Source organism: Oncorhynchus mykiss, chromosome 12 (genome assembly GCF_013265735.2).
Source record: "Oncorhynchus mykiss isolate Arlee chromosome 12, USDA_OmykA_1.1, whole genome shotgun sequence".
Taxonomy (NCBI): Eukaryota; Metazoa; Chordata; class Actinopteri; order Salmoniformes; family Salmonidae; genus Oncorhynchus; species Oncorhynchus mykiss.
The window spans coordinates 5,929,049-5,953,955 of NC_048576.1; the positions used below are offsets into that span (position 1 = coordinate 5,929,049).

Here is a 24,907-nt window from a genome sequence, read left to right on the forward strand (position 1 = left end):
TATAAGGCTGATGAGTGGCCTGGCCGGGTAATGTATTATGGACTGAGAGTTATGCTTGTCAATTATGTAATGTTCAGTATGTCTCCAGATCCTTCAGAGTTACATCAGTTTTGTTCTAGCTGCTTTCCATGAGCTATGGAATGGCATTCCCTTATTTTTTTTAGGATCCCCGTTAGCCGACGCCAATGGTGACAGCTAGTCTTACTGGGACACATAACGAACAAAAACTTTACAGACAAAATACTTTACAATTTACATACATTTAAACAACATGTAGTGTGTGTGATTGTGCTTCTATCAGTGGAGTGGGGGCGTGGCTTAGTAGGGGCGTGGCTTAGTAGGGGCGTGGCTTAGTCGTTTACATACATTTAAACAACATGTAGTGTGTGTGAGTGTGCTTCTATCAGTGGAGTGGGGGCGTGGCTTAGTAGGGGCGTGGCTTAGTAGGGGCGTGGCTTAGTCGTTTACATACATTTAAACAACAGGTAGGTTGAAGCTGTATAATAGCTAATGTTACTGTGTTAGATAGTAAAATGTTACTGTGTTAGACAGTAACATGTTACTGTGTTGGACGGTAACGCGGGTAGTGTGTTGGACGGTAACGCGGGTAGTGTGTTGGACGGTAACGCGGGTAGTGTGTTGGACGGTAACGCGGGTAGTGTGTTGGACGGTAACGCGGGTAGTGTGTTGGACAGTTATGTGTTAGACAGTAATGTTGATGTGTTAGACAGTACTGTTAAATGTGTTAGACAGTAATGTTGGTAATGTGTTAGACAGTAATGTTGATAATGTGTTAGACAGTAATGTTGATAATGTGTTAGACAGTAATGTTGATAATGTGTTAGACAGTAATGTTGATAATGTGTTAGACAGTAATGTTGATAATGTGTTAGACAGTAATGTAGGTAATGTGTTAGACATTAATGTGTTAGACAGTAATGTTGATAATGTGTTAGACAGTAATGTAGGTAATGTGTTAGACATTAATGTGTTAGACAGCAATGTTGATAATGTGTTAGACAGTAATGTGGATAATGTGGTGGTCCTGTATTCCAGAGAGAAGCTGATCAGACTGCAGCATGAGAACAACATGCTGAAGCTGGCCCAGGAGGGTTCTGATAATGAGAAGATCGCTCTGCTGCAGAGTTTACTGGAGGATGCTAACAGTAGGAAGAACGAACTGGAGACAGAGAACAGGTGCACACTACACACTACACACTATACACTACACACTATACATTATACACTACACACTATATACACTACACACTATATACACTATACACTACACACTACACTACACACTATACACGATACACTATACAGACTATACACTACACACTATACAATATACACTACACACTACACACTATATGCACTATACACTACACACTATACACTACACACTATACACACTATACACACTATACACTATACACTATACACACTATACACTATACACACTATACACTATATACACTATACACTATACACTATACACTATACACTATACACACTATACACTATACACACTATACACTATATACACTATACACACTATATACACACTACACACACTACACACACTATACACACTATACACACTATACACACTATACACACTACACACACTATACACACTATACACTATACACTACACACTATATACACTATACCCACTATACACTACACACTATACACTATACACACTATACACTACACACTATATACACTATACACTATACACACTACACACTATATACACTATACCCACTATACCCACTATACACTACACACTATACACTATACACTAAACACACTATACACTACACACTATATACACTATACCCACTATACACACTATACACTATATACACTATACCCTATATACACTAGACCCACTATATACACTATATACACTATACACTATACACTATACCCACTATACACTATACCCACTATACACTATACCCACTATACACTATACACACTATACACTATACTATACACACTATACACACTACACACTATACAGACTATACACTATACACTACACACTATACACTATACACACTATACACTACACACACTATACACTATACACTATACACACTACACACTACACACACTACATATGTCTATGTCCTTGTGAATACCAAATCCTATTTTCTCTAAACCTAGTTCTAACCCTAATTGTAACCCCCTGCGCGCACACACACACACACACACACACACACTGAATGATGGTGACAATGTGTGTGTTCCAGACTGGTGAACCAGAGACTGATCGAGGGTCAGAGTCAGGTGGAGGAGCTGCAGAGGAGTCTTCAGGAACAGGGCTCCAAAGCAGAGGATGTGAGTACCACTAAACTGATCTCAGATCAGCCTCTCAGACCATCTCACCTGCTGCTGTTTAACGAGATGGCGCGGTTTATTACATTACAACGATCAGAACAACTGTTAAAGAACTGGAAACTACAGACACGGTCATCCTGGGGGTGTTCACATTAAACTACAGAACCCCCCACAACACCCTGTCGTCATGGGGGTGTTCACATTAAACTACAGAACCCCCCACAACACCCTGTCATCCTGGGGGTGTTCACATTAAACTACAGAACCCCCCACAACACCCTGTCATCCTGGGGGTGTTCACATTAAACTACAGAACCCCCCACAACAACCTGTCATCCTGGGGGTGTTTACATTAAACTACACAACACCCTGTCATCCTGGGGGTGTTCACATTAAACTACACAACACCCTGTCATCCTGGGGGTGTTCACATTAAACTACACAACACCCTGTCATCCTGGGGGTGTTCACATTAAACTACAGAACCCCCCACAACACCCTGTCATCCTGGGGGTGTTCACATTAAACTACAGAACCCCCCACAACACCCTGTCGTCCTGGGGGTGTTCAAATTAAACTACACAACACCCTGTCATCCTGGGGGTGTTCACATTAAACTACACAACACCCTGTCATCCTGGGGGTGTTCACATTAAACTACACAACACCCTGTCATCCTGGGGGTGTTCACATTAAACTACACAACACCCTGTCGTCCTGGGGGTGTTCACATTAAACTACACAACACCCTGTCGTCCTGGGGGGTGTTCACATTAAATTACACAACACCCCCACAACACCTTGTCGTCATGGGGGTGTTCACATTAAACTACACAACACCCTGTCGTCCTGGGGGTGTTCACATTAAACTACACAACACCCTGTCGTCCTGGGGGTGTTCACATTAAACTACACAACACCCTGTCGTCCTGGGGGTGTTCACATTAAACTACACAACACCCTGTCGTCCTGGGGGTGTTCACATTAAACTACACAACACCCTGTCGTCCTGGGGGTGTTCACATTAAACTACACAACACCCTGTCGTCCTGGGGGTGTTCACATTAAACTACACAACACCCTGTCATCCTGGGGGTGTTCACATTAAACTACACAACAACCTGTCATCCTGGGGGTGTTTACATTAAACTACACAACACCCTGTCATCCTGGGGGTGTTCACATTAAACTACACAACAACCTGTCATCCTGGGGGTGGTTACATTAAACTACACAACACCTTGTCATCCTGGGGGTGTTCACATTAAACTACAGGACCCCTCCACAACACCCTGTCGTCCTGGGGGGTGTTCACATTAAACTACACAACACCCTTTCGTCCTGGGGGGTGTTCTCATTAAACTACAGAACCCCCCACAACACCCTATCGTCCTGGGGGGTGTTCACATTAAACTACACAACACCCTGTCATCCTGGGGGTGTTCACATTAAACTACACAACACCCTGTCGTCCTGGGGGGTGTTCTCATTAAACTACACAACACCCTGTCGTCCTGGGGGGTGTTCTCATTAAACTACAGAACCCCCCATAACACCCTGTCGTCCTGGGGGGTGTTCACATTAAACTACACAACACCCTGTCGTCCTGGAGGGGTGTTCTCATTAAACTACAGAACCCCCCACAACACCCTGTCGTCCTGGGGGGTGTTCACATTAAACTACACAACACCCTGTCATCCTGGGGGTGTTCACATTAAACTACACAACACCCTGTCGTCCTGGGGGGTGTTCTCATTAAACTACACAACACCCTGTCGTCCTGGGGGGTGTTCACATTAAACTACACAACACCCTGTCATCCTGGGGGTGTTCACATTAAACTACACAACATCCTGTCATCCTGGGGGTGTTCACATTAAACTACACAACACCCTGTCATCCTGGGGGTGTTCACATTAAACTACACAACACCCTGTCGTCCTGGGGGGTGTTCTCATTAAACTACACAACACCCTGTCGTCCTGGGGGGTGTTCACATTAAACTACACAACACCCTGTCATCCTGGGGGTGTTCACATTAAACTACACAACACCCTGTCGTCCTGGGGGTGTTCACATTAAACTACACAACACCCTGTCATCCTGGGGGTGTTCACATTAAACTACACAACACCCTGTCGTCCTGGGGGGTGTTCACATTAAACTACACAACACCGTGTCATTCTGGGGGTGTTCACATTAGATCCGGGTGAAGGGAGATGGCTCTTACTGCTACGTCATGTCAGTTCATTCTCTTATCTGGCTCTTTTACCCAGAATACATTTCTACGAATGTTTACTAATGTTAGTCTGTTTCGTTGTCCTCATATCAACCCATAAACTGCATGGATGTTTTATGTGTCACTAACATTCTAACACTGTGTGTGTGTGTGTGTGTGTGTGTGTGTGTGTGTGTGTGTGTGTGTGTTCTCTCGGTTGTCGTCTGTGTAACATCACTCATGTTGTAGCGTTGGAAAGGCATTGATTTACCCGGCCAACCTATCCTGGTTGAAGGTTAGAGGTCGTGTGTGTGTGTATAGAGCTCTCCTGATTGGATAATGGAACTGTCATCGATGACATCTGCAGGAAGAGTATTGTGTGTGATGACGTAACCGCCTCCTGTCTTTGTCTCCTCACTGCATGACCAATCTAACTGAAATGCTGCTCTCTCTCTCTCTCTCTCTCTCTCTCTCCCACCCTCACCCTCTCTCTCCCCCCTCACCCTCTCTCTCTCTCTCTCTCTCTCTCTCTCTCTCGCCCCCCTCTCTCTCTCTCTCGCCCCCCCTCTCTCTCTCTCTCGCCCCCCTCTCACTCTCTCTCTCGCCCCCTCTCTCTCTCTCGCCTCTCTCTCGCTCCCCTCTCTCTCGCCCCCCTCTCTCTCTCTCTCGCCCCCCCTCTCTCTCTCGCCCCCCCCCTCTCTCTGTGGGTCCCTGGTTTTGTCCTGTATTAAATCATCCTCTCTCTCTAACCCTGCTTCCCCCTCAGGTGATTGTAAGTATGGCTTGGAGATCAATCCCAGTTAGACTCCTTCACTCCAATAGTTTCCTTCCATTATACACTGAGTGTACAAAACGTTCCTAATGTTTTGTCCACTCAGTGTAGTTAGATTAGTGGTTAAGAATTGCATTTTCAATCTATACTGAACAAAAATATAAAAGCAACATGTTAAGTGTTGGTTTCATGAGCTGAAATAAAATATCCCAGAAATGTTCCATATGCACAAAAAGCCTATTTATCTCACATTTTGTGAACAAAAAGCATGATCAATACACAGATGCACCTTGTGCTGGGGACAAAAACAGTTTTTAGGGAGTGTGCAATTGGCATGCTGACCGCTGAAATTTCCACCAGAGCTGTTGCCACAGAATTTAATGTTCATTTCTCTACCATAAGCCGCCTCCAACTTCGTTTTAGAGAATTTGGCATTGCGTCTAGCCAAACTCACAACCACGTGTAACCACGCCAACCCAGGACCACCACATCGAGCATCGTCACCTGCGCGATCGTCTGAGACCAGCCACCCAGACAGCTGATGAAACTTGATTAATATTTGTCTGTAATAAAAGCTATTTTTATGTGGGGGGGAAAAACTAGTTCTGATTGGCTGGGCCCTCCCAGGCCCACCCATGGCTGCGCCACTGCCCAGTCAAGTGAAATCCATAGATTAGTGCCTAATTAATCAAAAATTATTATAAAATATATTATTAAAATTGACAGATTCCCTTCTATGAACTGTAACTCAGTAAAATCATTGCATTTTGTGTGTTTATATTTTTGTTCAGTATTCTTGCTGGTGATTTTTAAATCAGGGTGCTACTAGTCTCCTATAGAGGCTTTGTTTCCTAGCTACAGGTCTTATTTCATACCACACGAGATATGACTCTTAGCTCCTAGCTACACCTGTTTCATACCACACGAGATATGACTCTTAGCTCCTAGCTACACCTGTTTCATACCACACGAGATATGACTCTTAGCTCCTAGCTACACCTGTTTCATACCACACGAGATATGACTCTTAGCTCCTAGCTACACCTGTTTCATAAAACACGAGATATGACTCTTAACCTCTAAATCATTCATTTAGAACCTGGAAGTCCAATTTCCAGTTCACCTTTTCATTTAATTTATGGGGGGGGGGGGAAACAAAAAACAGAAAGTCAATATACCAACATCAAATATGTGTATCGCGGCATAATTCCCAGGGTTACAGTATTGTACTATGTCTCGACAACCTGTTAACATGTCGCTCCAGCACCGTATAGGCTGAATGTAATGTGACATCATTGGTGCTTTTACAGCGCCCTCTGGTGGACAGCCAAGGAAGTGTCTCGTCTTGATGAAATCATAACCAAACATTTATTTTTTATTTTTTTTAGTCAATCATTCTGAAGAAGAAGAACGATGTACACATGTAAGTAACTATTTGATCAATTAAGGATGCGTTTTTTTTTTTTTTAAGTGATGACCCTGACTTGTTTGTTGCTGATGTTGTGTTCTCTAAAAAAGGGAGAAGTTACGGGAGGTGAACAGCGAACTGCAGAAGAAGAGTGCGTACATTGATGACTTGGAACCCAAATACACATCTAGCTGTGAGTTTAAACATCTATTATCGTTGTAGTTGTGTAACATTTTAGAATATTACACAAATTAGACTTTAGCACAGATGCTTTTATCCATAGTGACTTAGTTGTAAGTCTTAACTATCGTGTCATTGTTGATTCTCCTTCCAGCCCAGAAAGTGGAGGAGCTAGAGGAGGCACTGAAGAAGAAGGATGAAGACATGAAGCAGATGGAGGACAGATATAAGAAGTACCTGGAGAAGGCGAAGAGTGTTATCCGGACCCTGGACCCTAAACAGAACCAGGGCTCGGCACCAGAGGTCCAGGCCTTGAAGAACCAGCTGCAGGAGAAGGAGAGGATGCTGCACTCTCTGGAGGTACCAAGGGGCTGGTGTAGGGGTTGAACTGGGTTTAGGGTTACGGGTTAGGTCCAGACCCTGAAGAGCCAGCTGCAGGAGAAGGAGAGAATGCTGCACTCCCTGGAGGTACCAAGGGGCTGGTGTAGGGGTTGAACTGGGTTTAGGGTTAGGGTTAGGACCCTGAAGAACCAGCTGCAGGATACTTCACATAGGGGTTGGGTTTGAGAAAGGTGTTGGGTTAGGTTAAGGACAGGACGAGAGCGAGAGAGAGATCTTAATACCACCACTTTATTACATGTACCTTCTCAGTCAGACCCGTTTATTAACCTACTGTTCCTCTGTTGATCTCCCTCTACAGAAAGACTACGACAAGACCAAGGCTCAGAGAGACCAGGAGGAGAAACTCATAGTGTCTGCCTGGTACAACATGGTCAGTGTTATATTGAACCAGCACAATATTTAACCAATAAAGCCCGAGGGGGTTTGTGGGATATGGACAATATATCACGGCTAAGGGCTGTTCTTAAGGCACAATGCAACGCCCTTAGCCGTGGTATATTGGCCATATACCACAAACCCCCTCCAGGTGCCTTATTGCTATATTATAAACTGGTTACCAATGTAATTAGAGTAGTAAAAATACATGTTTTGTTCATACTTGTGGTATACAGTCTGATATACCCCGGCTGTCAGCCAATCAGCATTCAGGACTCAAACCACCCAGTTTATAATACGTTGTATTAGTCATTTCAAACACTAGAGGGCGCTGTAGGATTTCCTATGTCACTTATAATGAAAACTCCATCGAGATTAAAAACAAGAAGTAGTGGTGCTGTCTGGTTTCAGTGTGTTATTTGTAGTAGTGGTGATGTCTGGTTTCAGTGTGTTATTTGTAGTAGTGGTGCTGTCTGGCTTCAGTGTGTTATTTGTAGTAGTGGTGGTGCTGTCTGGTTTCAGTGTGTTATTTGTAGTAGTGGTGATGTCTGGTTTCAGTGTGTTATTTGTAGTAGTGGTGGTGCTGTCTGGTTTCAGTGTGTTATTTGTAGTAGTGGTGGTGCTGTCTGGTTTCAGTGTGTTATTTGTAGTAGTGGTGATGCTGTCTGGTTTCAGTGTGTTATTTGTAGTAGTGGTGCTGTCTGGTTTCAGTGTGTTATTTGTAGTAGTGGTGCTGTCTGGTTTCAGTGTGTTATTTGTAGTAGTGGTGCTGTCTGGTTTCAGTGTGTTATTTGTAGTAGTGGTGATGTCTGGTTTCAGTGTGTTATTTGTAGTAGTGGTGCTGTCTGTCTTCAGTGTGTTATTTGTAGTAGTGGTGATGTCTGGTTTCAGTGTGTTATTTGTAGTAGTGGTGCTGTCTGGTTTCAGTGTGTTATTTGTAGTAGTGGTGCTGTCTGGTTTCAGTGTGTTATTTGTAGTAGTGGTGCTGTCTGGTTTCAGTGTGTTATTTGTAGTAGTGGTGCTGTCTGGTTTCAGTGTGTTATTTGTAGTAGTGGTGCTGTCTGGTTTCAGTGTGTTATTTGTAGTAGTGGTGCTGTCTGGTTTCATTGTGTTATTTGTAGTAGTGGTGGTGCTGTCTGGTTTCAGTGTGTTATTTGTAGTAGTGGTGGTGCTGTCTGGTTTCAGTGTGTTATTTGTAGTAGTGGTGCTGTCTGGTTTCAGTGTGTTATTTGTAGTGGTGGTGATGCTGTCTGGTTTCAGTGTGTTATTTGTAGTAGTGGTGGTGCTGTCTGGTTTCAGTGTGTTATTTGTAGTAGTGGTGCTGTCTGGTTTCAGTGTGTTATTTGTAGTAGTGGTGCTGTCTGGTTTCAGTGTGTTATTTGTAGTAGTGGTGCTGTCTGGTTTCAGTGTGTTATTTGTAGTAGTGGTGCTGTCTGGTTTCAGTGTGTTATTTGTAGTAGTAGTGGTGCTGTCTGGTTTCAGTGTGTTATTTGTAGTAGTGGTGCTGTCTGGTTTCAGTGTGTTATTTGTAGTAGTGGTGCTGTCTGGTTTCAGTGTGTTATTAGTAGTGGTGGTGCTGGCTGGTTTCAGTGTGTTATTTGTAGTAGTGGTGCTGTCTGTCTTCAGTGTGTTATTTGTAGTAGTGGTGCTGTCTGGTTTCAGTGTGTTATTTGTAGTGGTGGTGATGCTGTCTGGTTTCAGTGTGTTATTTGTAGTAGTGGTGGTGCTGTCTGGTTTCAGTGTGTTATTTGTAGTAGTGGTGCTGTCTGGTTTCAGTGTGTTATTTGTAGTGGTGGTGATGCTGTCTGGTTTCAGTGTGTTATTTGTAGTAGTGGTGGTGCTGTCTGGTTTCAGTGTGTTATTTGTAGTAGTGGTGCTGTCTGGTTTCAGTGTGTTATTTGTAGTAGTGGTGCTGTCTGGTTTCAGTGTGTTATTTGTAGTAGTGGTGCTGTCTGGTTTCAGTGTGTTATTTGTAGTAGTGGTGCTGTCTGGTTTCAGTGTGTTATTTGTAGTAGTGGTGCTGTCTGTCTTCAGTGTGTTATTTGTAGTAGTAGTGGTGCTGTCTGGTTTCAGTGTGTTATTTGTAGTAGTGGTGCTGTCTGGTTTCAGTGTGTTATTTGTAGTAGTGGTGCTGTCTGGTTTCAGTGTGTTATTTGTAGTAGTAATGGTGCTGTCTGGTTTCAGTGTGTTATTTGTAGTAGTAGTGGTGCTGTCTGGTTTCAGTGTGTTATTTGTAGTAGTGGTGCTGTCTGGTTTCAGTGTGTTATTTGTAGTAGTGGTGCTGTCTGGTTTCAGTGTGTTATTAGTAGTGGTGGTGCTGGCTGGTTTCAGTGTGTTATTTGTAGTAGTGGTGCTGTCTGTCTTCAGTGTGTTATTTGTAGTAGTGGTGCTGTCTGGTTTCAGTGTGTTATTTGTAGTGGTGGTGATGCTGTCTGGTTTCAGTGTGTTATTTGTAGTAGTGGTGGTGCTGTCTGGTTTCAGTGTGTTATTTGTAGTAGTGGTGCTGTCTGGTTTCAGTGTGTTATTTGTAGTGGTGGTGATGCTGTCTGGTTTCAGTGTGTTATTTGTAGTAGTGGTGGTGCTGTCTGGTTTCAGTGTGTTATTTGTAGTAGTGGTGCTGTCTGGTTTCAGTGTGTTATTTGTAGTAGTGGTGCTGTCTGGTTTCAGTGTGTTATTTGTAGTAGTGGTGCTGTCTGGTTTCAGTGTGTTATTTGTAGTAGTGGTGCTGTCTGGTTTCAGTGTGTTATTTGTAGTAGTGGTGCTGTCTGTCTTCAGTGTGTTATTTGTAGTAGTAGTGGTGCTGTCTGGTTTCAGTGTGTTATTTGTAGTAGTGGTGCTGTCTGGTTTCAGTGTGTTATTTGTAGTAGTGGTGCTGTCTGGTTTCAGTGTGTTATTTGTAGTAGTAATGGTTCTGTCTGGTTTCAGTGTGTTATTTGTAGTAGTAGTGGTGCTGTCTGGTTTCAGTGTGTTATTTGTAGTAGTGGTGGTGCTGTCTGGTTTCAGTGTGTTATTTGTAGTAGTGGTGCTGTCTGGTTTCAGTGTGTTATTTGTAGTGGTGGTGATGCTGTCTGGTTTCAGTGTGTTATTTGTAGTAGTGGTGGTGCTGTCTGGTTTCAGTGTGTTATTTGTAGTAGTGGTGCTGTCTGGTTTCAGTGTGTTATTTGTAGTAGTGGTGCTGTCTGGTTTCAGTGTGTTATTTGTAGTAGTGGTGCTGTCTGGTTTCAGTGTGTTATTTGTAGTAGTGGTGCTGTCTGGTTTCAGTGTGTTATTTGTAGTAGTGGTGCTGTCTGTCTTCAGTGTGTTATTTGTAGTAGTAGTGGTGCTGTCTGGTTTCAGTGTGTTATTTGTAGTAGTGGTGCTGTCTGGTTTCAGTGTGTTATTTGTAGTAGTGGTGCTGTCTGGTTTCAGTGTGTTATTTGTAGTAGTAATGGTGCTGTCTGGTTTCAGTGTGTTATTTGTAGTAGTAGTGGTGCTGTCTGGTTTCAGTGTGTTATTTGTAGTAGTGGTGCTGTCTGGTTTCAGTGTGTTATTTGTAGTAGTGGTGCTGTCTGGTTTCAGTGTGTTATTAGTAGTGGTGGTGCTGGCTGGTTTCAGTGTGTTATTTGTAGTAGTGGTGCTGTCTGTCTTCAGTGTGTTATTTGTAGTAGTGGTGCTGTCTGGTTTCAGTGTGTTATTTGTAGTGGTGGTGATGCTGTCTGGTTTCAGTGTGTTATTTGTAGTAGTGGTGGTGCTGTCTGGTTTCAGTGTGTTATTTGTAGTAGTGGTGCTGTCTGGTTTCAGTGTGTTATTTGTAGTGGTGGTGATGCTGTCTGGTTTCAGTGTGTTATTTGTAGTAGTGGTGGTGCTGTCTGGTTTCAGTGTGTTATTTGTAGTAGTGGTGCTGTCTGGTTTCAGTGTGTTATTTGTAGTAGTGGTGCTGTCTGGTTTCAGTGTGTTATTTGTAGTAGTGGTGCTGTCTGGTTTCAGTGTGTTATTTGTAGTAGTGGTGCTGTCTGGTTTCAGTGTGTTATTTGTAGTAGTGGTGCTGTCTGTCTTCAGTGTGTTATTTGTAGTAGTAGTGGTGCTGTCTGGTTTCAGTGTGTTATTTGTAGTAGTGGTGCTGTCTGGTTTCAGTGTGTTATTTGTAGTAGTGGTGCTGTCTGGTTTCAGTGTGTTATTTGTAGTAGTAATGGTTCTGTCTGGTTTCAGTGTGTTATTTGTAGTAGTAGTGGTGCTGTCTGGTTTCAGTGTGTTATTTGTAGTAGTGGTGGTGCTGTCTGGTTTCAGTGTGTTATTTGTAGTAGTGGTGGTGCTGTCTGGTTTCAGTGTGTTATTTGTAGTAGTGGTGGTGCTGTCTGGTTTCAGTGTGTTATTTGTAGTAGTGGTGGTGCTGTCTGGTTTCAGTGTGTTATTTGTAGTAGTGGTGGTGCTGTCTGGTTTCAGTGTGTTATTTGTAGTAGTGGTGCTGTCTGTCTTCAGTGTGTTATTTGTAGTAGTGGTGCTGTCTGGTTTCAGTGTGTTATTTGTAGTGGTGGTGATGCTGTCTGGTTTCAGTGTGTTATTTGTAGTAGTGGTGCTGTCTGGTTTCAGTGTGTTATTTGTAGTAGTGGTGGTGCTGTCTGGTTTCAGTGTGTTATTTGTAGTAGTGGTGGTGCTGTCTGGTTTCAGTGTGTTATTTGTAGTGGTGGTGCTGTCTGGTTTCAGTGTGTTATTTGTAGTAGTGGTGCTGTCTGTCTTCAGTGTGTTATTTGTAGTAGTGGTGCTGTCTGGTTTCAGTGTGTTATTTGTAGTAGTGGTGCTGTCTGGTTTCAGTGTGTTATTTGTAGTAGTGGTGCTGTCTGTCTTCAGTGTGTTATTTGTAGTAGTGGTGCTGTCTGGTTTCAGTGTGTTATTGGTAGTAGTGGTGCTGTCTGGTTTCAGTGTGTTATTTGTAGTAGTGGTGCTGTCTGTCTTCAGTGTGTTATTTGTAGTAGTGGTGCTGTCTGGTTTCAGTGTGTTATTTGTAGTAGTGGTGCTGTCTGTCTTCAGTGTGTTATTTGTAGTAGTGGTGGTGCTGTCTGGTTTCAGTGTGTTATTTGTAGTAGTGGTGTCTGGTTTCAGTGTGTTATTTGTAGTAGTGGTGCTGTCTGGTTTCAGTGTGTTATTTGTAGTAGTGGTGCTGTCTGGTTTCAGTGTGTTATTTGTAGTAGTGGTGCTGTCTGTCTTCAGTGTGTTATTTGTAGTAGTGGTGGTGCTGTCTGGTTTCAGTGTGTTATTTGTAGTAGTGGTGCTGTCTGTCTTCAGTGTGTTATTTGTAGTAGTAGTGGTGCTGTCTGGTTTCAGTGTGTTATTTGTAGTAGTGGTGCTGTCTGGTTTCAGTGTGTTATTTGTAGTAGTGGTGGTGCTGTCTGGTTTCAGTGTGTTATTTGTAGTAGTGGTGCTGTCTGTCTTCAGTGTGTTATTTGTAGTAGTAGTGGTGCTGTCTGGTTTCAGTGTGTTATTTGTAGTAGTGGTGCTGTCTGGTTTCAGTGTGTTATTTGTAGTAGTGGTGCTGTCTGTCTTCAGTGTGTTATTTGTAGTAGTAGTGGTGCTGTCTGGTTTCAGTGTGTTATTTGTAGTAGTGGTGGTGCTGTCTGGTTTCAGTGTGTTATTTGTAGTGGTGGTGCTGTCTGGTTTCAGTGTGTTATTTGTAGTGGTGGTGATGCTGTCTGGTTTCAGTGTGTTATTTGTAGTAGTGGTGCTGTCTGGTTTCAGTGTGTTATTTGTAGTAGTGGTGCTGTCTGGTTTCAGTGTGTTATTTGTAGTAGTGGTGCTGTCTGGTTTCAGTGTGTTATTGGTAGTAGTAGTGGTGCTGTCTGGTTTCAGTGTGTTATTGGTAGTAGTGGTGGTGCTGTCTGGTTTCAGTGTGTTATTTGTAGTAGTGGTGCTGTCTGGTTTCAGTGTGTTATTTGTAGTAGTGGTGCTGTCTGGTTTCAGTGTGTTATTTGTAGTAGTGGTGCTGTCTGGTTTCAGTGTGTTATTTGTAGTAGTGGTGGTGCTGTCTGGTTTCAGTGTGTTATTTGTAGTGGTGGTGCTGTCTGGTTTCAGTGTGTTATTTGTAGTAGTGGTGGTGCTGTCTGGTTTCAGTGTGTTATTTATAGTAGTGGTGCTGTCTGGTTTCAGTGTGTTATTTGTAGTAGTGGTGTTGTCTGGTTTCAGTGTGTTATTTGTAGTAGTGGTGCTGTCTGGTTTCAGTGTGTTATTTGTAGTAGTGGTGCTGTCTGGCTTCAGTGTGTTATTTGTAGTAGTGGTGCTGTCTGGTTTCAGTGTGTTATTTGTAGTAGTGGTGCTGTCTGGTTTCAGTGTGTTATTTGTAGTAGTGGTGCTGTCTGTCTTCAGTGTGTTATTTGTAGTAGTGGTGCTGTCTGTCTTCAGTGTGTTATTGGTAGTAGTGGTGCTGTCTGGTTTCAGTGTGTTATTTGTAGTAGTGGTGCTGTCTGGTTTCAGTGTGTTATTTGTAGTAGTGGTGCTGTCTGGTTTCAGTGTGTTATTTGTAGTAGTGGTGCTGTCTGGTTTCAGTGTGTTATTTGTAGTAGTGGTGGTGCTGTCTGGTTCAGTGTGTTATTTGTAGTAGTGGTGGTGCTGTCTGGTTTCAGTGTGTTATTTGTAGTAGTGGTGGTGCTGTCTGGTTTCAGTGTGTTATTTGTAGTGGTGGTGCTGTCTGGTTTCAGTGTGTTATTTGTAGTAGTGGTGGTGCTGTCTGGTTTCAGTGTGTTATTTATAGTAGTGGTGCTGTCTGGTTTCAGTGTGTTATTTGTAGTAGTGGTGCTGTCTGGTTTCAGTGTGTTATTTGTAGTAGTGGTGCTGTCTGGTTTCAGTGTGTTATTTGTAGTAGTGGTGCTGTCTGGCTTCAGTGTGTTATTTGTAGTAGTGGTGCTGTCTGGTTTCAGTGTGTTATTTGTAGTAGTGGTGCTGTCTGGTTTCAGTGTGTTATTTGTAGTAGTGGTGCTGTCTGTCTTCAGTGTGTTATTTATAGTAGTGGTGCTGTCTGTCTTCAGTGTGTTATTGGTAGTAGTGGTGCTGTCTGGTTTCAGTGTGTTATTTGTAGTAGTGGTGCTGTCTGGTTTCAGTGTGTTATTTGTAGTAGTGGTGCTGTCTGGTTTCAGTGTGTTATTTGTAGTAGTGGTGCTGTCTGGTTTCAGTGTGTTATTTGTAGTAGTGGTGCTGTCTGTCTTCAGTGTGTTATTTGTAGTAGTGGTGCTGTCTGGTTTCAGTGTGTTATTTGTAGTAGTAGTGGTGCTGGCTGGCTTCAGTGTGTTATTTGTAGTAGTGGTGCTGTCTGGTTTCAGTGTGTTATTTGTAGTAGTGGTGCTGTCTGGTTTCAGTGTGTTATTTGTAGTAGTGGTGGTGCTGTCTGGTTTCAGTGTGTTATTTGTAGTAGTGGTGGTGCTGTCTGGTTTCAGTGTGTTATTTGTAGTAGTAGTGGTGCTGTCTGGTTTCAGTGTGTTATTTGTAGTAGTGGTGCTGTCTGGTTTCAGTGTGTTATTTGTAGTAGTGGTGCTGTCTGGTTTCAGTGTGTTATTTGTAGTAGTGGTGCTGTCTGGTTTCAGCGATTGTGAGTAAAACGTTTGAAGAAATGTCCCACAACAGACGCAGGGGATTTAACCATCAATTCCTTTAATGAATATCTGTCTTAATGAAGCCACCGTGTGTGTGTCCCCCTCCCTCAGGGCATGGCTCTACAGAAGAAGGCAGCAGAGGACCGTCTGGCCAGTACGGGTTCAGGACAGTCCTTCCTGGCCCGCCAGAGACAGGCTACCAGCACACGCCGCTCTTACCCCGGACACGTACAGCCTACCACCGCCAGGTAGACACGGCACCATGACCCCTACCTGACCCTGAGCCCTGTCCTGACCCTCCAGGCCAGGTAGACACGGCACAATGACCCCTACCTGACCCTGAGCCCTGTCCTGACCCTCCAGGCCAGGTAGACACGGCACCATGACCCCTACCTGACCCTGAGCCCTGTCCTGACCCTCCAGGCCAGGTAGACACGGCACCATGACCCCTACCTGACCCTGAGCCCTGTCTTGACCCTCCAGGCCAGGTAGACACAACACCATGACCCCTACCTGACCCTGAGCCCTGTCCTGACCCTCCAGGCCAGGTAGACACGGCACCATGACCCCTACCTGACCCTTCACCGTGAGTCCTGACCCTCCAGGCCAGGTAGACACGACACCATGACCCCTACCTGACCCTGAGCCCTGTCCTGACCCTCCAGGCCAGGTAGACACGGCACCATGACCCCTACCTGACCCTTCACCGTGAGTCCTGACCCTCCAGGCCAGGTAGACACGGCCCCATGACCCCTACCTGACCCTTCACCCTGAGTCCTGACCCTCCAGGCCAGGTAGACACGGCACCATGACCCCTACCTGACCCTTCACCCTGAGTCCTGACCCTCCAGGCCAGGTAGCCTCGGCAACAACTGACCCCAGCCCCGGAACCCTCCAGTTATCCACCAGACAGACAGACGCTACTCTGTAACGGGCATCTGCTCTGCCAAGCAATCCAGACACCTCAGGATGGACTAAACCTGTACCGTTCTGCTGTTCTCTGTCCTCTTCAGTCCTTCAGTTCAGGATGGATTAAACCTCTCCTGTACCGTTCTGCTGTTCTCTGTCCTCTTCAGTCCTTCAGTTCAGGATGGATGAGTTGGTCTACCTGGATCTTTAACTGACAGTATTATTATTATTATGCACATTTCGCTAAAACATGTTACCGCTCTGTTACCGCTCTGTTACCGCTCTGTTACCGCTCTGTTACCGTTCTGTTACCGTTCTGTTACCGCTCTGTTACCGTTCTGTCAGGAATCCTCTATCTAATAACTGTTTTCAGATTTCTCTAAAACATGTTACTGTTCTGTTCCTGTTCTGTTCCCCTTCTGTTACCGTTCTGTTCCTGTTCTGTTCCTGTTCTGTTCCTGTTCTGTTCCTGTTCTGTTACCGTTCTGTTACCGTTCTGTTACCGTTCTGTTACCGTTCTGTTACCGTTCTGTTACCGTTCTGTTACCGTTCTGTTCCTGTTCTGTTCCTGTTCTGTTACCGTTCTGGTACCGTTCTGTTACCATACTGTTACCGTTCTGTTCCTGTTCTGTTCCTGTTCTGTTACCGTTCTGTTCCTGTTCTGTTACCGTTCTGTTCCTGTTACCGTTATGTTACCGTTATGTTCCTGTTCTGTTCCTGCTCTGTTCCTGCTCTGTTCCTGTTCTGTTCCTGTTCTGTTCCTGCTCTGTTACCGTTCTGTTCCTGTTCTGTTCCTGCTCTGTTACCGTTCTGTTATCGTTCTGTTACCGTTCTGTTACCGTTCTGTCAGGAATCCTCTATCTAATAACTGTTTTCAGATTTCTCTAAAACATGTTCCTGTTCTGTTCCTGTTCTGATACCGTTCTGTTCCCATTCTGTCAGGAATCCTCTCTCTCTAATAACAACTCATTTATTTTCTAACACAATGTTGTGAGCAGAGATGCAGTTTTCACAAATTGGTAGCGGATTGCTGTTTTAATTTTTTTTTTTTTTTTTTTAAATGGTTCTAAAATCTGAGGATATTTTCGTATCTTGATCTGATGTTTACAGAACGTGATGTAATGCCGTGCAGTCAGTGACTGTCAGGACATGTATAGTACCAGAGGAGGGATATGGTATGTCTCTGAGTTGGTCTCTTTAGGTGTCCTTTTATGTGTGTTCAGTAACGCTGTTGGTTCCGTTTGTCCGTGTTAGACGGTCTTGTTGTTGCCTGTAGTGGGAGATTTGAAAGGTTAGTTGTATAGGGAGTCCTCTAGCCTGTTGGCAGTGTATTTAGCTGTAGAGGATATTCCACAAGTGTCCCCGGGTGTTTTAGACAAGGCCTTTCTTCATTGTCATCATCATCATCATCAGAAATGTTAACAGTAGAAAGCTTCCTATTTGTAATGGACTGGTTTCTAAAATCAAACCATTTTTTAATTGGCTGAATTATTAATGATCCTGAAATGAGGCCCTCTTCCCCTCTGTCGTCTGCTCATATCAGCCAGCGCCGTCATTATTGATTATTGGAACCGGCGATTCACCGATCAAGAATCTCTCTCCCGTGTCCTCCTGCGTTGTTTCAGGGAATTCCACAAACGGTCCTTCGTTCATATTTCAGTGTGTCGTGTACCAGCTGCTTTCTAAACGGTAGTGTCCATGTTTTAGGCAGTGGACTAACAGTCAGTGGTCGTATCTGACTGTATCTAACAGATGGAAATTGTCATTTTGAAAGTATCGAAAAAAGGGGTTTCTGAAATACAAAACGTGAACTCGTAAAAGAACCACTGTTGCCACGAGGACGTGGATTTATAACATATGAAATTGATCTTGGGGGTTTAACGTGGGGGCGTATTTCCTGTTCTCACTGCGCTACGCCTTTCCTTCTCTGATGCGTCGTGTCTAACTCTGAGCCACCTAATTAACGTACTGTACTCCCTCCGTGGTGTCTGTCCAATGAAATGAGCAGTAGATTGCCAGCGGGTTGGGCTGTGTTCACGTGACTACCGTTGTGATTTAGGAGAACGTAGACAGACTTCATACTAGGAACGTTAGAATCTCCTGATTTTGATTTTAAAAAAATTAATCATTGTAAAAAAAAGGGGGTTTTGGGGCGAGGGGTGTGTATCATCATCGTCGTGTTTTAAAGTGATATACGAGACGTTTTAACGTGATATAAAAGAGACCGTTGTTGACGTGTTCTGACAACTCTCCTCGTGGTTTTGTCTTGAACTTTAAGCTTTTGGACGTGGAAATTTTTCCTTAACATTTTAAAAGTACCATTTAAAAACCAAGATTTGTAAACATTTTTTAAATAAATTAAAAATAAAAATAAAAATTGATGTTAAAAAAAGGGGTCAGAATGTGGTCCCGGTTTGCTGCCTCCTGCTCTGCTGAGCAGCGTCTCTGTACAGTCATCTCTTATCATCATAACATGGTGTCAGGAGTGAACCAACCTCATCAAATAATAACAACCGAGTTCATCTGATATAAGACCGGAAAAACATTGTTAGACTCGACACGAGAGAATATCTGACAGAAAATAATACTATTACGTGAGTTTGGTCGAGTTTTTTTTTTTTTTTTTTTTGTGAAGGAAAAAGAGGCTGAAAGCTCTGTCTCTCTCTCATCATCCGAGCGGAGCCGTTGCTATGGAACAGGCAGAGAGCACATGGAGCAGAAGCAGGACAATGTAGGGCCCCAGAGGTGCGCAGGGCCCCAGAGGTGCGCAGGGCCCCAGAGGTGCGCAGGGCCCCAGAGGTGCGCAGGGCCCCAGAGGTGCGCAGCTAACAGAGAAAGTTATTTCTGATTTTGGGTTAGGACAGATGCTAAATTAAATAATTTTTTTATTTATTTTTTGGTTAGGTTTTTTTTTTAAATTCACAATCCCAATGTTTTGTTTTAACTTTCTCAACTCTACTTCGCTAGTTCATTAATCGTTTCATCCTCTACCTATCATTTGGACATGTTAAACAACTTGACTGCCCTGTCTCTGACTGGTCATATTATCTCTGTCCTGTCTCTGACTGGTCATATTGTCTCTGTCCTGTCTCTGACTGGTCATATTGTCTCTGACTGGTCATATTGTCTCTGTCCTGTCTCTGATTGGTCATATTGTCTCTGACTGGTCATATTGTCACTGACTGGTCATATTGTCTCTGTCCTGTCTCTGACTGGTCATATTGTCTCTGACTGGTCATATTGTCTCTGTCCTGTCTCTGACTGGTCATATTGTCTCTGACTGGTCATATTGTCTCTGACTGGTCATATTGTCTCTGACTGGTCATATTGTCTCTGTCCTGTCTCTGACAGGTCATATTGTCTCTGACTGGTCATATTGTCTCTGTCCTGTCTCTGACTGGTCATATTGTCTCTGACTGGTCATATTGTCTCTGACTGGTCATATTGTCTCTGCCTGGTCATATTGTCTCTGTCCTGTCTCTGACTGGTCATATTGTCTCTGACTGGTCATATTGTCTCTGCCCTGTCTCTGACTGGTCATATTGTCTCTGACTGGTCATATTGTCTCTGTCCTGTCTCTGACTGGTCATATTGTCTCTGACTGGTCATATTGTCTCTGACTGGTCATATTGTCACTGTCCTGTCTCTGACTGATCATATTATCTCTGACTGGTCATATTGTCTCTGTCCTGTCTCTGACTGGTCATATTGTCTCTGACTGGTCATATTGTCTCTGACTGGTCATATTGTCACTGTCCTGTCTCTGACTGATCATATTATCTCTGACTGGTCATATTGTCTCTGTCCTGTCTCTGACTGGTCATATTGTCTCTGACTGGTCATATTGTCTCTGACTGGTCATATTTTCACTGTCCTGTCTCTGACTGAACATATTATCTCTGACTGGTCATATTGTCTCTGTCCTGTCTCTGACTGGTCATATTGTCTCTGTCCTGTCTCTGACTGGTCATATTGTCTCTGACTGGTCATATTGTCTCTGACTGGTCATATTGTCTCTGTCCTGTCTCTGACTGGTCATATTGTCTCTGTCCTGTCTCTGACTGGTCATATTGTCTCTGTCCTGTCTCTGACTGGTCATATTATCTCTGACTGGTCATATTGTCTCTGTCCTGTCTCTGCCTGGTCATATTGTCTCTGTCCTGTCTCTGCCTGGTCATATTGTCTCCGTCCTGTCTCTGCTTGGTCATATTGTCTCTGCCTAGTCATATTGTCTCTGACTGGTCATATTGTCTCTGACTGGTCATATTGTCTCTGACACTACCAGACACAACAGCCTCTAGTGAGGTTGGGGAGCTGGGGCTGCTAGGAAGTCTCTCTCTCTAAATGGTAGAGTAGTGGGAGAAGTCCTCTCTCTCTCTCTCTCTCTCTCTCTGGTTGTATTAAATGAGAGAGGATAACCTGTCTAACCTTTTATAAAGCTAGTAGGCTGATTTGATATGAAACACTTTTCCCCAAAAGCCTTTTTGAAGCGATGTCATGTTCATCATGCACCAAAATGGACAGAAACAGGGAGTACTATTTGCCTTTTTGTGTTGCACAATGTTTTTGAAACGTATGTGCCCTAATGAACACGACCCAGGTGTGGACAGACAGGCAGCAAGTCAACAAGGATGTTATGAACGTGTTAAAGGGGCAGTGTAAAACCAGTGTGAGGAAGAGACGGTTTAGGGGCTGTAGTAGTGTAGATCCTGGATTCTGTTGTCTTTTTTAATTAAAGTTTTCACATAATAACAAAAATATATGTGTTAATCTTATTATGCAACTGATGAACTTTGTTTGACTCTTCTTGTGTGAAAGACTGGTCTCCTGACGTGTGTTGATATGATTGGTAGGGCAACGTGTCTCTTAACCGTCTGTCCTGTTTGGTTTTTGCACGTCTCCCGATAAACGTAAAACTACCCCACTGCATCCCAAATGGAACACTATACCCTACTTAGTGTACTACTTTAGACCAGAGCCCTATGGGCCCTATATAGGGAATAGGGTGCAGTTTGGAACTAAGAGCTAGTTTCACATCAGTTAGTCTCCTAGCCTGGTCCCAGATCAGTTAGTCTCCTCGCCTGGTCCCAGATCAGTTAGTCTCCTAGCCTGGTCCCAGATCAGTTAGACTCCTAGCCTGGTCCCAGATCAGTTAGTCTCCTAGCCTGGTCCCACATCAGTTAGTCTCCTAGCCTGGTCCCACATCAGTTAGTCTCCTAGCCTGGTCCCACATCAGTTAGTCTCCTAGCCTGGTCCCACATCAGTTAGTCTCCTAGCCTGGTCCCAGATCAGTTAGTCTCCTAGCCTGGTCCCACATCAGTTAGTCTCCTAGCCTTGTCCCAAATCAGTTAGTCTCCTAGCCTGGTCCCACATCAGTTAGTCTCCTGGCCTGGTCCCAGATCAGTTAGTCTCCTAGCCTGGTCCCACATCAAGTTAGTCTCCTAGCCTGGTCCCAGATCAGTTAGTCTCCTAGCCTGGTCCCAGATCGGTTTGTGCGGTCTTGACATGGAAGCCGGAACTATGGGACAATAAACATTTATAGCCTGGTTAAACCAGACTGAATGTTTCAAACAATGGCGATCAGCGTTCCAGTATGGTTTAACCAGGCTATAATAAACCTCTGGGAGAAGATATTAGTTGAATAATAATAATAATAATAATCGGCTTTTCAGTCAGAATTTATCAGCAGGTTTTTTTGGTTACTGTATTTTTATTCATAGGAAGAACACTTGTATTTTACATTTAACTGAATTACCAAATAACCTTGTCCATTTTTCCATGTGTTTATATTGATGCTTGTATACGATGTGTACGCACCGCCGTATGGGAGAAACAAACAGTGAACGAGGAAGTGCGCGGTCATTTGAGAAGAGAACGTGATATTTTAAATCGGATGGATTTCACAGTTACCTGTCCTTGTAAAACTTGTTGATATGATGCGAACATGTACAGCTGGCGAGGGAGTTGTAATAAATATTGTATAAAACTAAATTCACCTGTTTCTCTTGAGTCTTTTTATAGAAAGTCATATTCACGTTTTCTAACCACCCCCCCCCCCCCCCCCCCCCAAAAAAAAAAAACAATGTTGTAAGACCTTTTTCTAAGCCACTGATTGTGTTGTGCCATCGTCCGTGGGAGAATGACGGTCAAACACCCCCCCACCCTCCCTCCCCTTCTCTGTTTTAACATTGTAATGCTGAGAGAGAGTTGTCCTTCGTCTGCTTCCCATCTTGATGCGGAACGTACTACTACAGGTTACAATACAAGCAGAACTGCCTGCTTGGTGCCCCTGTCCTGACTGACACTGCGGTTTCAAATGGCAGCTTTTTGAACACACTGGAGCCGGGAGGGGAGGTTGTGGTTGGTCAGGGAATGGTGTGAAGGAATGCCTTCACAGGTTCCCTGGGAAATGAGCTGAGGTTGGAGTCTTGGATCTCCTAGACAGACATTACACTGGGGTTGGAGTATAGAGTCTCCTAGACAGACAACACTGGGGTTGGAGTATAGAGTCTCCTAGACAGACATCACTAGGGTTGGAGTATAGAGTCTCCTAGACAGACAACACTGGGGTTGGAGTATAGAGTCTCCTAGACAGACAACACTGGGGTTGGAGTATAGAGTCTCCTAGACAGACAACACTGGGGTTGGAGTATAGATTCTCCTAGACAGACAACACTGGGGTTGGAGTATAGAGTCTCCTAGACAGATATAACACTGGGGTTGGAGTATAGAGTCTCCTAGACAGACATTACACTAGGGTTGGAGTATAGAGTCTCCTAGACAGATATAACACTAGGGTTGGAGTATAGAGTCTCCTAGACAGACATTACACTGGGGTTGGAGTATAGAGTCTCCTAGACAGACATTACACTGGGGTTAGAGTATAGAGTCTCCTAGACAGACATTACACTGGGGTTGGAGTATAGAGTCTCCTAGACAGATATAACACTAGGGTTGGAGTATAGAGTCTCCTAGACAGACTCCACTGGGGTTGGAGTATAGAGTCTTCTAGACAGACAACACTGGGGTTGGAGTATAGAGTCTTCTAGACAGACAACACTGGGGTTGGAGTATAGAGTCTCCTAGACAGACAACACTAGGGTTGGAGTATAGAGTCTCCTAGACAGACAACACTGGGGTTGGAGTATAGAGTCTCCTAGACAGACAACACTGGGGTTGGAGTATAGAGTCTCCTAGACAGACAACACTAGGGTTGGAGTATAGAGTCTCCTAGACAGACAACACTGGGGTTGGAGTATAGAGTCTCCTAGACAGATATAACACTGGGGTTGGAGTATAGAGTCTCCTAGACAGACAACACTGGGGTTGGAGTATAGAGTCTCCTAGACAGACAACACTGGGGTTGGAGTATAGAGTCTCCTAGACAGACAACACTAGGGTTGGAGTATAGAGTCTCCTAGACAGACAACACTGGGGTTGGAGTATAGAGTCTCCTAGACAGACAACACTAGGGTTGGAGTATAGAGTCTCCTAGACAGACAACACTGGGGTTGGAGTATAGAGTCTCCTAGACAGACAACACTAGGGTTGGAGTATAGAGTCTTCTAGACAGACAACACTAGGGTTGGAGTATAGAGTCTCCTAGACAGATATAACACTGGGGTTGGAGTATAGAGTCTCCTAGATAGACAACACTGGGGTTGGAGTATAGAGTCTCCTAGAAAGACAACACTGGGGTTGGAGTATAGAGTCTCCTAGACAGACAACACTGGGGTTGGAGTATAGAGTCTCCTAGACAGACATTACACTAGGGTTGGAGTATAGAGTCTCCTAGACAGACAACACTGGGATTGGAGTATAGAGTCTCCTAGACAGACATTACACTAGGGTTGGAGTATAGAGTCTCCTAGACAGACAACACTGGGATTGGAGTATAGAGTCTCCTAGACAGACAACACTAGGGTTGGAGTATAGAGTCTCCTAGACAGACAACACTAGGGTTGGAGTATAGAGTCTCCTAGACAGACAACACTGGGGTTGGAGTATAGAGTCTCCTAGACAGACAACACTGGGGTTGGAGTATAGAGTCTCCTAGACAGACAACACTAGGGTTGGAGTATAGAGTCTCCTAGACAGACAACACTGGGGTTGGAGTATAGAGTCTCCTAGACAGACAACACTAGCGTTGGAGTATAGAGTCTCCTAGACAGACAACACTAGGGTTGGAGTATAGAGTCTCCTAGACAGACAACACTAGGGTTGGAGTATAGAGTCTCCTAGACAGACATCACTAGGGTTGGAGTATAGAGTCTCCTAGACAGACAACACTAGGGTTGGAGTATAGAGTCTCCTAGACAGATATAACACTGGGGTTGGAGTATAGAGTCTCCTAGATAGACAACACTGGGGTTGGAGTATAGAGTCTCCTAGACAGACAACACTGGGGTTGGAGTATAGAGTCTCCTAGACAGACATTACACTGGGGTTGGAGTATAGAGTCTTCTAGACAGACAACACTGGGGTTGGAGTATGGAGTCTCCTAGACAGACAACACTAGGGTTGGAGTATAGAGTCTTCTAGACAGACAACACTGGGGTTGGAGTATAGAGTCTTCTAGACAGACAACACTGGGGTTGGAGAATAGAGTCTCCTAGACAGACAACACTAGGGTTGGAGTATAGAGTCTCCTAGACAGACAACACTAGGGTTGGAGTATAGAGTCTCCTAGACAGACAACACTGGGGTTGGAGTATAGAGTCTCCTAGACAGAC

General features: G+C 44.1%; 1 protein-coding gene and 2 long non-coding RNA genes across 7 annotated transcripts in view; 2 read left to right on the forward strand and 1 right to left on the reverse strand.

Annotated features, from left to right (window-relative positions):
- hook3 (hook microtubule-tethering protein 3) overlaps window positions 1-15,968 on the forward strand; it is a 56,353-nt gene extending 40,385 nt beyond the window's left edge. For 2 of the 4 annotated variants that reach the window (XM_036936771.1, XM_036936772.1), the window contains exons 15-22: window positions 1,057-1,197; window positions 2,268-2,355; window positions 5,340-5,345; window positions 6,734-6,768; window positions 6,864-6,946; window positions 7,088-7,293; window positions 7,634-7,705; window positions 15,378-15,968. In XM_036936771.1, coding sequence (XP_036792666.1) covers window positions 1,057-1,197; window positions 2,268-2,355; window positions 5,340-5,345; window positions 6,734-6,768; window positions 6,864-6,946; window positions 7,088-7,293; window positions 7,634-7,705; window positions 15,378-15,518 — 772 coding nt within the window. In that variant the 3' untranslated portion in view covers window positions 15,519-15,968. The remainder of the gene's footprint in view (window positions 1-1,056; window positions 1,198-2,267; window positions 2,356-5,339; window positions 5,346-6,733; window positions 6,769-6,863; window positions 6,947-7,087; window positions 7,294-7,633; window positions 7,706-15,377) is intronic. The other 2 variants (XM_036936773.1, XM_036936775.1) reach the window with 2 other exon arrangements.
- An 892-nt stretch (window positions 15,969-16,860) lies between these two features.
- On the forward strand, window positions 16,861-20,917 carry LOC118937618. The gene is made up of 2 exons (XR_005034846.1): window positions 16,861-18,920; window positions 18,957-20,917. It is a non-coding gene; the product is annotated as an uncharacterized LOC118937618 (long non-coding RNA).
- On the reverse strand, window positions 18,785-21,319 carry LOC118937619. Of its 2 annotated transcripts, none has more exons than XR_005034848.1 (2): window positions 20,287-21,319; window positions 18,785-20,226 (listed from the first exon to the last, which is right to left on the reverse strand). It is a non-coding gene; the product is annotated as an uncharacterized LOC118937619 (long non-coding RNA). The 2 variants fall into 2 exon arrangements; XR_005034847.1 differs by having other exon boundaries at window positions 18,785-20,256.
- Window positions 21,320-24,907: the final 3,588 nt, after the last annotated feature.